Here is a 12,035-nt window from a genome sequence, read left to right on the forward strand (position 1 = left end):
TCATTATTTTATTCTGTCTTTCTAGGCCATCGAGATGCTTTTGAAGGTTTTTGTTTTATGTTTTTGTTTTTATCATCCAACTTATTAAATCATCCTCTCAGCTGTGTGTCATTTGCAAACTTAAACATTCTATTTGTATCTTTATCCACGGCACTGAAGAAACATTGGGGGAGAAAAAGTAAATATAAGATGCTGCTTCAGGCTTCAACTTATATTTTTCTCCCCTGATTTAAAGATTTTTGAGATATGATTAAATCCGTTGCTGGAAATCACATCCATAAATCTATGACATCACTCAGCTGGTAAATAATAAAAAATGGACATAATGAGAGCTGGTGAAATTTCTATCTTGTGGAACTTTGTTGCTGGTGCTTCCGACTTCCTTCTAGAAGGGTTCAGAAATGTAGGGCAGATGAGAGTCTGTCGCTGCTAGAAGTCAGTGCCCTGGGGACAAGTGGCAGCATCTCACCCTCCTGTCCTGTGCATGCTGCCATCTCCACCTGGGGATCAGGGACTTCCTTACAGGTGTTTATACGTTCTTCATGCAACATTGGCACACACTCATTGTACGTGCACGGCACAATTTTCCTTTGGTCTACGGAAAACTCTAGGTGTAACACTCACTTGGCACAGATTTACAGCACAGTAAATTCTCTCTTTTTTTTGATTTTTATGTTTATTTATTTTTAAGAGCGAGAGACACAGACTGCGAGCGGGGGAGGGGCAGAGAGAGAGGGAGACACAGAATCCGAAGTGGGTTCCAGGCCCTGAGCTGCCCTCAGTGTTGCCGGTGGAACTTGACTTTGTGACTTTTCCTAAAGCCATGAAATTCACTGTTACGGGTGTGAGTTCACAGTGGATGTCACTCCAAGAACATCCCCGTGTGGTATCTTTAGGACCATCGTAGTATCATGGTGTAGAGTCTGCGTTGAAGGAATGCTTATGGCCCCGAAGAAGCACTTAACATGTTCAATTATTCTTGACTGAATGGCAGGAAGGCACGTGGCGAGATGTGGGCACTCACCAGTGTCTCGGGATGGACGCCTGACCAATGCCGAGGCTTTCCTCCACTGAACAGCCACTTCTTGTTGCCCACTGATGGCAACCCTTGACTTCCCACTGCATCCCTGCTAGACAAGTTCTTTTGATCTGCTTAAGGCCACGGGCTCTCGTCAAGAGAGCCCTACCTCGAAAACCCTGCTTTACCGTAGACCAGGTAAAGCTGACCAGCTGGCTGGCCCTCTCCGCTTCCAGATGGGTTTAACAGTCATAGCTCCAGCTTCACTGGATGGTTGTGACATTTAACATCACATTTACACACACGAGATGTTTAGCACAAAGCGCACAGTGAATTTCAGCCCTCCCTCTGTTCCCGCCCGGCGACTGAGCAAATGCCACCCATCCTGTCTTTTCCTGAGGACACGGCGTTTCCCTTGGGGGCCCCAAGCCCAGCTCTGCTTGTCTGCTGCATTCCTGCTTCTGAGTCCAGGGGTATTTTTTGCTCTTGGCCACATTCTGGCGTAAGATGTGGGACATGTCCCTCAACCACTCACCCTCTGCTGCCCAAACCTTCTTCCTTTTTTCATTTCTCGGTCAACCCGCACAGAGACTATGGCACAGGGGTTGGGGGTGAGGCCAATGTATCTGCCTGCCTGGGTTCAAGTTTTGGCTCTACCTTTTGCTAAGTAGGCAGTCTCGGGCAAGATATTTAACCTCTCTGTGCCTTGCTTTTCTCATCTGTGAAATGGAGACAATCTTGCATGCTCTTGAATAACAATCTTGATGATCTCACAGACTCACTGGGAAGGTTCAGTGAGTTCATCTATCTAAGGTGTTTAGGATGGATCTTGGTTTGTAGTAAGTCCTGTGTAAGCGTACATTATTATTATTTTTCTTATACGTCGGGTCACCTGTTCTCTTAATTATCTGCCCCGCCCTCATCTTTTAAAATGAGTGTTTTTTACAATTAATGACATTCTGATCCCTACTACTTTCTGGACACAAACTCACCTCCTCCTTGGCCTGTGCCTTACCCACCATTTCCATTCTTGGTTCACAACATCCATTCTCATAGTAAAAAAAAAAAAAAAAAAAAAAATATATATATATATATATATATATATATATATATACATATATGTATGTGTATGTATATGTGTGTGTATATATGTATATATATATACATATATTATATATATTCTTTCATTGTACATCAATCACTTAATATGTAACCAATCACATCTGTCTTTTACTCTAGACAGTGCTGATCTATGGTAAGAAAAAGGCAAGAGTGACTCTCAGATTCACGATCACACATAGAAGGTGGGTATTCTGGCACAATTTTCCAATTCCCACTGGCCTTCTAATTTGCAAATAATCTCAGCTAGCTCTCTCAGAGGGAGAGGAAGACGGAACCACGTTGATGTGCTTAGACAAAGAAGAAATTAAATACTGTTAGTAGGTGCGGATCTTTAACAAACCCATGAGCAAATTTCACATGAAGAAGCAGGGAACAGGCACTGAGCCTCACTTGTGTTTCAGTTTGTGTCACGTCCCAAACGACGCTGGCTCCTTTGCCTTCACAGAGGACAACAGAGTCCATAATCACTGATCACAGCGTGTTTCAAAGGCAAAGTAGTGGCTTTAGAACGTATCACTTGAACAATTTACCCCCAAGACCATCTGATAAACCTTCTCTTCTGCATCACTGAGGAAAACAACACACCTTCTCTCGAACCAAACCGAGAAGAAAGATATCGGTGATGGAACCCAATGACAAGAAATTTACCCAGTCACTTAAAAAATCCAAAGTCACACCAGCTAATATAATTCTTATACCAAACATATTCTTACCGCACGTTTATACCGAAAGCACAGAATTCTTACCTATAACTTTTCCTAGAAAGAGCGACTTGGGAGAATTGAACAGGGTGTCAGATGAACTCGGCAGATGGTAACTCACAGAAGGATAATGATCGAGCTGCAGGAAGAAAACAAGAGACACTTTTAGAAGGAAATGGCTAACTTGCCCTGGAATCAAATCTTCCTGGGGGGGCGGGGGGAAGACATCACTCTTTGAACTCTGGTGTCCTGATATCTTACTTCAGAAGGTGCTGACTCTGAAATACCAGCCTGAGAAAACGGGAAGCCCATTTATTCCTTCTCTGGGGTTATTTGAAAATATCTGAGCTTGGGAAGTGAAGACTCCTTATGAATTTTTCTGCAGCTTATGCACATTTGCTGTGAAGAATTTGTGAACATTTTCGGCTGGATAAGATCCTTGCTCGTTTTATTTGCTGTATTTTTTTAAAGTTTATTTGTATTTATTTTGGGAGAGAAATAGCGAGCAAGCAGGGAGGAACAGAGAGAAAGAGAGAGAGAGAGAGAGAGAGAGAGAGAGAGAGAGAGAGAGAGAGAGAGAATCCCAAGCAGGCTCTGCACTGTCAGCACAGAGCCCGGTGTGGGGCTCAAACTCATGAACCGTGAGATCATGACCTGAGCTGAAATCAAGAGCTGGACACTTGGGATGCCTAGGTGTCTCAATTGGTCAAGCATCTGACTTCAGCTCAGGTCACGATCTCACGGTTTGTGAGTTTGAGCCCTACATCAGGCTCTGCACTGGTGGTATACAGCCTGCTTGGGATTCTCTCTCTCGCTCCCTCTTAAAATAAATAAATAAACTTAAAAAGAAAAAAAGAGTTGGACACTTCACCGACTGAACCACCCAGGCAACCCCCTTGCTCATTTCAATAGAGTAAAATCTACTTGATCTAATCTCCAGTATTGACTTCTGAGATAGAAAATGCTACATCTATAACAATGAATTTTCTTTAAGATCCGCTTATTGTCCTGTTTTATTCACCTTTCCATACCATATAAGCTTTCAGACCAATGCTGATCTTTGGTATGTATACTCGAATATGAATATATATACATAAATATGTATATTCAATGTTGACATCCAAGTTGGGTAAACTATAGTTTTTTTATCAAATGAGGACGATACCCCCACAGGGCAGGGACATGACAGCCTGGAGGGGACAAAGACACATGTGCTCCAGCAAGGCTCGTTCTTTCCGAGGGGAGGGGAGTTGGCAGTGGAGGGAAGGGAAAAATGAAGCAGGTGGAAAGAGCTTACAGATCATGGCTGTCGGAGCAACGCCCGTTTCTGGTTACATTTCCTGGGAACCAAGTGCAAACGCTGATTTCCCAGTACGAGGACTTCTCCTGTCCTCTGTGTCCCAACATGGCTTTTCCTGCCTTAGCTGTCTTCTTACAATTGACACCGTCTAGTTCTGTTTCCCCCACCGGGAGCCTCCAGAGTTTTCTGTGCCTCTTTGTAGCCACCTGTGAAAAATCTCTTTCGCAGCCTCTCGCTTTTCTTTTTTTTTAAATTTTTTTCAACATTTTTTATTTATTTTTGGGACAGAGAGAGACATAGCATGAACGGGGGAGGGGCAGAGAGAGAGGGAGACACAGAATCGGAAACAGGCTCCAGGCTCCGAGCCATCAGCCCAGAGCCCGACGCGGGGCTCGAACTCACGGACAGCGAGATCGTGACCTGGCTGAAGTCGGACGCTTAACCGACTGCGCCACCCAGGCGCCCCGCCTCTCGCTTTTCTGAGATGGGTTTCGTACCCGCTAAGGTAAGCAGGCGTAGGGTGCAGACGAGAGGAAACACGGCGCCACTGTCCCTGCGCTGCTGGAACTGCACACGGGGGCTTGCTGAAGGCAGCGTCCAGACTCCAGAAACGACCCACTCCCGGGCCCTTGGTCACCGATAAAACTGGGCTGAGGCTGCGGGAAGAGAGGCTGTCAGCAGCAACGGTGCTGGGAAGCGAGCTCACCTCATGTGCCACGTGGAGGATGAGCCTCTTTGGGGAATGATCTACACCTGACTCCTGAGACTGCTTACTAGAGACGCAGGGCTTATTGAAAAGCCCGGGTTCAAAGACTCATCGCATCTCAGGAATCTGGGGAAGGCTGACCTGAAGAGCTGGTAGAGTATAGTAAGTTACCGTGCATGGGAACTGCAGGCATTGTAACAGAGCTTCAGAAAACACTGGCAAAGCAAACGCTGGCATGCTCAGCTCTAATTCTGAAAAGTTTTCTGTAATTTGAAGTGCATCGCTCACAAAACACTTACTCTGGCTAGAGAATCTTAAGATCCTTGAAATCTCATCAAGTTGCTCTGCTGGCTGCTAAATATTAGCCAGCTACTTTGGCGCCATCTGGCGGCAAATATAGGTAACTGCTGCGGTCCTTCCCTCCACTTCTGCGGTCAGAAAGTTTTTGTGGTCAAAAAAGATACTCGTGGAAAGCCAACATAAGCGGCCACCCTACATGCTTCACAGCGATGATCTTCCCCTAAATACTTCTTATATTTTTATCTGTCTTGCCAAAGAACTTAAAGATGGATACAAACAATATATGTTCATTATAGAGAAAATAATAGTATAGATTTGCAGGAAAAAAACCCCCACCTGGTGATAATGTTTTTATCAAGTCAGTTTGTTAATGTATATAGCTTTGATTTTTTCCCAAAAATTGGATGGAACCCAACTATGCATATTGCTTTGTATTTACTTTTCATTACTTAAAGATGTATTATGAAATTCCATGTCAATAAATCTACAACTAAATCACTTGTCAGGAATGACTGGTATTCCATTTTATGAATATACTGTGCATAATCTTAAAAACTATCAAATTTTGATGTTTAGACTTTTAGATTTCTTTTGTCTTTTGGCCCTGTACACTGCCAAGCACATAGTAGGTCCTCAATAAAAATGTGTTGATATATGTTAATCTAACTCTTAAAGTAGTAGACACAGGGGTGCCTGGGTGGCTCAGTCAGTTAGGTGTCCGACTTCGGCTCAGGTCATGATCTCGTGGTCCGTGAGTTCAAGCCCCGCATCGGGCTCTGTGCTGACAGCTCAGAGCCTGGAGCCTGCTTTGGATTCTGTGTCTCCCTCTCTCTCTGCCCCGCCCCACCTCACGCTCTGTCTCTCTCTGTGTTTCAGAAATGAATAAAGGTTAAAAATAAATTAAAAAAAAAAAAAGATAAAGTGCACACGGAGTGAAATCAGTCCTCAGAAGTGGCCTGACCCATCCCGTAGAATTACCTTCTTGAACCGTTTCTATGGCTCCAGGCCAGACAGACGTGGCTTTTTAGCAGCCCTTTAATATCACTTGGATTGAGCTCATAGTAAAATAAAATTCCTGGCTTGTCTCCATAGGTTCCTTTCGACTTTACCCCCTTCCTATACGTATGCGGTTAAGAACCTGAACCCAAACCTAAATTTTAGGTCTATTTATATGCAGTGTTTTTTTCTCTCTTTTGTGTTGAAGCAAAAGGTTTCGAATCTTGATTCTGTCATCTGAAGTGACAGCGACACTGCCCGGTTCTGATTTATCTACGAATGTCCCGAATACTCCTAAGTCTTACTTCGTCAAGGAAGTGGAGTCTGTCTGAGCCACGGGCCCACAGAGCGATGCCTCCGTGACGGTGCAGCCTGGTGACAAGCCCTCCGGAGGTGACAATAAGAGGCCCTGTGCCGTCCCCCCGTGGCCCACGTGTTCCAAAGGCCTTCTGTCTCCCACTGCACGCACCGCAGCCTGACAGGCACCTGCACTCCAGACCGTGGCCTGCTGCTTGGCAGGAAGCAGCTCCAGGCTGGCCAGACCAGGGCCTTTCTGCTCTCCGGAGGGCTGAATGATCTTCTCCAACGACATCTGACACCCTCCACCGCCCCTCAGCTCTGCGGGATGGAGGCGGGAGCCTCTACGAAATGCTCCTGGCGTTCCCTTCGATCGTGCAGTTTCCCTTTACCATAGTCAGCGCTTATATCAAAAACCCCACGTGTAATGCACTGTGTGGTTTCGGTCTCCTGACTGGGCCCAGACAGCTCCACCAGGAAAGGGGGAAGCATATATTGAGCCACGACTGTATGCAAGGCTCGCCAGGCTGTTCACATCTTATAGACTAGACATGGGATAGGCGTCCTGTTCTTCGGTGATACGGAAAGCGTCCCAAGCAGAAAGAGAGTAAGCGGCAGAGTTAGCCTTCTAGCCGGAGACCGAACCGTGAGCAACAAGCGACCGTCTCCAGAATTAGCCCAGCCATGTCCGCTAGGGGAGGGGGAGGATCAACCGCATTTTAAATATTGACATTTGAGAGAGGAAATGCATTACATCAGATAAGGCAAGAAAGGCTGGACCCGAAAAGCCCAAGGCCATGTCAAACGATGTCACTTCACTCGGTATTGCCAGGTAGCTAGCTGCCTCTTTTCCCAGGAGCCCTGGTGCATTGGCCATGGTTAAGTGTAATAATTTCAAGGTAATTTCTTTGGGGTCCAAGTGAACTATTCTGCTGTACATTTAGCTGGTGGTCATTTTCCTGGCAGTTAAGAGGCAATAAGAGATTGTGTAATGGAGGCTCATTAAAATTAAGGACTGTGACTCCGTGTGCCCCGGGGTGACCTTAAGGAAGCACTAATTTGTTCAACATTTACCATTATACTGATTCGGGCTGGGGCTCCTGTCCTACGTGCTGAGCTGCGAGCTTTAATGTTCATTCAGGTATTATTTTACAATTTCGGTTCATTTGCATGTTTAAGCCATCAAGTGAAGGAGTTTCATTGGCCTTGCTCGCGTCTTGGGGGTGAAGCAGAGGAGGCAGGGAAGGGACAGAGAAGAAAGACTGAAGCGGCATGGATAAGGTACCACCACGGGGTCGGATGGCTGGCTCCACCCGAGATAAAGCCACACCCTGGACCAGGGCCACGGATGTCGCGCCTCCTTTCCTAACACTTAGTTTTTGGTAACACGTGGAGTTAGCTCAGACACACTGAATTCAGGACATACCATCTTTTTTTTTTCTCTATTAATTTTTTTTCAATATATGAAATTTATTGTCAAATTGGTTTCCATACAACACCCAGTCCTCATCCCAAAAGGTGCCCTCCTCAATGCCCATCACCCACCCTCCCCTCCCTCCCACCCCCCATCAACCCTCAGTTTGTTCTCAGTTTTTAAGAGTCTCTTATGCTTTGGCTCTCTCCCACTCTAACCTCTCTTTTTTTTTTCCTTCCCCTCCCCCATGGGTTTCTGTTACGTTTCTCAGGATCCACATAAGAGTGAAACCATATGGTATCTGTCTTTCTCTGTATGGCTTATTTCACTTAGCATCACACTCTCCAGTTCCATCCACGTTGCTACAAAGGGCCATATTTCATTCTTTCTCATTGCCACGTAGTACTCCATTGTGTATATAAACCACAATTTCTTTATCCATTCATCAGTTGATGGACATTTAGGCTCTTTCCATAATTGGCTATTGTTGAGAGTGCTGCTATAAACATTGGGGTACAAGTGCCCCTATGCATCAGTACTCCTGTATCCCTTGGGTAAATTCCTAGCAGTGCTATTGCTGGGTCATAGGGTAGGTCTATTTTTAATTTTCTGAGGAACCTCCACACTGCTTTCCAGAGCGGCTGCACCAATTTGCATTCCCACCAACAGTGCAAGAGGGTTCCCGTTTCTCCACATCCTCTCCAGCATCTATAGTCTCCTGATTTGTTCATTTTGGCCACTCTGACTGGCGTGAGGTGATATCTGAGTGTGGTTTTGATTTGTGTTTCCCTGATAAGGAGCGACATTGAGCATCTTTTCATGTGCCTGTTGGCCATCCGGATGTCTTCTTTAGAGAAGTGTCTATTCATGTTTTCTGCCCATTTCTTCACTGGGTTATTTGTTTTTCGGGTGTGGAGTTTGGTGAGCTCTTTGTAGATTTTGGATACTAGCCCTTTGTCCGATAAGGACATACCATCTTAATGGAGGTTTTTATTCCGTGCTGAAGCTCAAGCCTGACCATAAGGAAAGGTCACTGCAAATAGACATCAGGGGTGACACCAATGATCGGCTCGTCTCATCCCTGAATCATCCCCCTCCTTCCCACATGAACCCCCGTGGATGTTACAGGAGAAGGAGTATTAAGAGAAGACACTGTCCCTTTCTCTCCCATCTTAACCTCGTCCCACTGGGGGGACTGCAGATGGGTCCCTGCGGGCCGTTCACAACTGACAACTGGCCGAGAACGGGAAAGAGCAGTACTCAGCCCTGGCACCAAGGGTTCATTGACTTAAGAGACTCTTCCTGACCCCAAGCCACCTCGTTCTCGTTAATGGAGATGACACAGTAAACTTACATGAGAGTGGGAGTCAGCAAAGTGGGGTTTTCATGGGTCTCCCACCAGCTACAGGGCTGCAGCCTGTCCCCTCCTGTCCCCTGGCTAGAAGGTGACTGTATGAGGACAGGGGACAAGCCCTTTCACCTCTCCCTCCCCGGGAGCTAGCACCTGGCCTGTTGCGGCTTGGGAAACCTTGAGCAGGGGGCTGAACAGGCAGAGGGAACACACGGGATGTCAGAGCTCAGGACGGCACCTCGCCTTTGGACTCGTGGCTGCTTCTTTTCTGTGGATTTATCTGGTAAACCTCCCGGCGTTTTTAGGACCCACATGGAGTGGGCCTGTATCATCTCAGGTGCTTGTTTAACATTTATTAAAGGAGTCGTCACTGGCTGAGCCACACTGATGTGTCTATATCTGTGTGTGTGTGTGTGTGTGTGTGTGTGTGTGTGTGTGTGTGTGTGTGTTTAAGGCATGGGAACCCTAGTCTTTTTACTTCCATTAGAATTCGGTTCTTCTTGGAAACCTCTATGGACGACCCAGTGACGGAAGGCCTCACAGAACTTTGCGGTCATCAGGTTTGGGTGCATACGCCTGACTGCATCTTTGAAGACTGCACGGAAGGAGACGGGCTGATGGCTGATCTGTGACTCGGAATCTTTATGCTTTGGTTCCCTTCCCACTACTCTGAGGGCCTCTGGGACTGGACACTGGCCCACCAGTCAGTGTAGCACATTCCCAGGACCACAAACAAACGCTTCATTGTGGGGGCCAGGGTGCCAGCCTCTCCCAGCCTATACTGTCAGGCCAGGTGACCGTCCCTCCGATTCCAAGAGTGACCAGCAATGCAGATGGTAGGTGGCCATTTGGGGTGTAGACCCAGTGAGAGGGCACACTGCATTCTACCTTAGTTCGACTTTGGCCTAAAGAGCTCATAAGCCCTACTTACAGAGATACGTACAGGGAGGAAAGAGGCCAAGAAGCGCTCTCCTCTGTAACCGAACCGTGGGATACGTGGGAAACAGTCCAGCTTTTAGAACTGGGTTAGTGATGAAGGTCTGTAACGGAGCTGCCCCAGTGTGTTATGTGGCCCCCACGAATGGGGAGTTAACCGAATAACTCAGTTACCTGCAGAAACACAAGCTGGGGAGCCTTTGCCTCTTCAGGACAAGATCAGAGGGGAAGGTGGCATCTTCCTAGAACGAGGGGAGGGGACAGCGGAGCGTTCTCCCCTCCCTGTTGCCTCTCTGCTCTGACCCTACTCAACCTATCCCAGTCCTTTGGACCCACTAAGCCCTGTCACGCATGCTTCATCAGGACTTGGTATTTGCCTGGCACGACCTTCTGTTCTTCCTTCGCCAAAGACAATGAATGATTCCTTATTCTGGGATTTAGTATCTGACCACTCGCTTTTTTCTAGCCTGATGCCTCAGCACAGGGCCCTGATGAGCTGGGCTCAACCACCATCTCTGTAGCCCCTTCTCTTAAGCCCGCATCTGGCTCTGGGATCCTTCTAACTCCAAGACAAAGCAAAGGAGACTTTGCCTCCACAGTGAGGAAAGATCCAGCTGAATCCACCAGCCCCAAGTCTTTCTAGAATGGGAAACGCCTTGTGTATGGGGGCTGGGGGCTCTCTTCCAACGTGAGGAGGGTAAGTGGCTGGTCTTCACCCCTTTTCTCTTGTTACCGTCCCACCCTCTCCAACACCTGGGTTGTGAGGACCTCGTTTCTCTTCTTTGGAGGGTGGGAGGGGCTGGAAACCTTGCTCGCCTTGTGAGGGGCTCTTCCAGATTTCCCGTGTGAGAGGGGAGGGTGTTTTGCAGGAGCAGGAACAGGGCTGGGAGTCAGCTCCTGGCAATGCTGCTCAACGTGTCACAAACACTCCTGAGGTGTTTCCTCCTTTGTAAAACAAGGAGGTTGGGCCAGATATTACTTAAGGTTTCTCTGAAAATGTCTTGTTACTATGGGCCTGAGAAGTAGTGTTTTCCCAGGTCCCTGGGGCTTTTTTTTTTTTTTAACTTTTAATTTTTAATGTTTCTTTATCTTTGAGAGAGACAGAATCCGAAGCAGGCTCCGGGCTCTGAGCTGTCAGCACAGAATGATCTGTGAGCCCGACTCGGGGCTCCCACCCAAGAACCTTGAGATCATGACCCGAGCTGAAGTTGGACACTTAACGCAACGAGCCACCCAGGCGCCCCTCAGGTCCCTGGAGCTCTGAGCAGATTGCTGCTTTGACTTCGCTCCCAGACGTAGCGATGTGGTGTCGTTTAGCACATACCCCATGGCAGCCAATCCTAGTGAGGGCGGAGGGTGGAAAGAGCCCGGGAAGAGGGTGCTCACATTCGATTCTAAGACCCACACGTCGTAACCAGGGCCGTCTCTGCCATATGTATTCAAATATCTCAGCAAATTTGGCTCCTAATATCCAGCCTGGAGGAAATGCTTACACAAAGGTCAGGTTCAGTCGGGGTACTTTAAGGAGGGAGGGGCCTGAAGACAGCTGTGTATCCCCTCTTTCCCCACACATGTAGAGGAGGTCCCAGGGAGAGTTAGTGATTTTGCCCAAGTTCACAGACTCAAGTGGTGGCATCAGCCTTGAACCAACATTAATAAACTCACGGGAAGGTTCTCTTCCTGAAATGCTTAAGGCTGAAGAGACAAAGGATTGAAGAGACAGATCTTTCTTTGCCCTGTGGGTGCGTTATTTCTCCCTCAGAGACATCAGGAGGCTTCACTGATGGCTTGATAAACAATTTTAAAACAACAGGCATTATAAGTATTTATTGGTGGTGTTACTATGCTGTCATTATTATGGTAATGTAATCAGTGCAGTGTCTCTGCCTCATAA

General features: G+C 47.1%; 1 protein-coding gene across 1 annotated transcript in view; it reads right to left on the reverse strand.

The window, feature by feature from the left end:
- Nucleotides 1–12,035, reverse strand: part of CNTNAP2 (contactin associated protein 2) — a 1,972,370-nt gene that overhangs the window by 120,167 nt on the left and 1,840,168 nt on the right. Inside the window, exon 21 of the mRNA XM_058723957.1 lies at nt 2,887–2,980. Within this exon, the coding sequence (XP_058579940.1) occupies nt 2,887–2,980 (94 nt within the window). The remainder of the gene's footprint in view (nt 1–2,886; nt 2,981–12,035) is intronic.

Source organism: Neofelis nebulosa, chromosome 4 (assembly GCF_028018385.1).
Source record: "Neofelis nebulosa isolate mNeoNeb1 chromosome 4, mNeoNeb1.pri, whole genome shotgun sequence".
Classification (NCBI taxonomy): domain Eukaryota; kingdom Metazoa; phylum Chordata; class Mammalia; order Carnivora; family Felidae; genus Neofelis; species Neofelis nebulosa.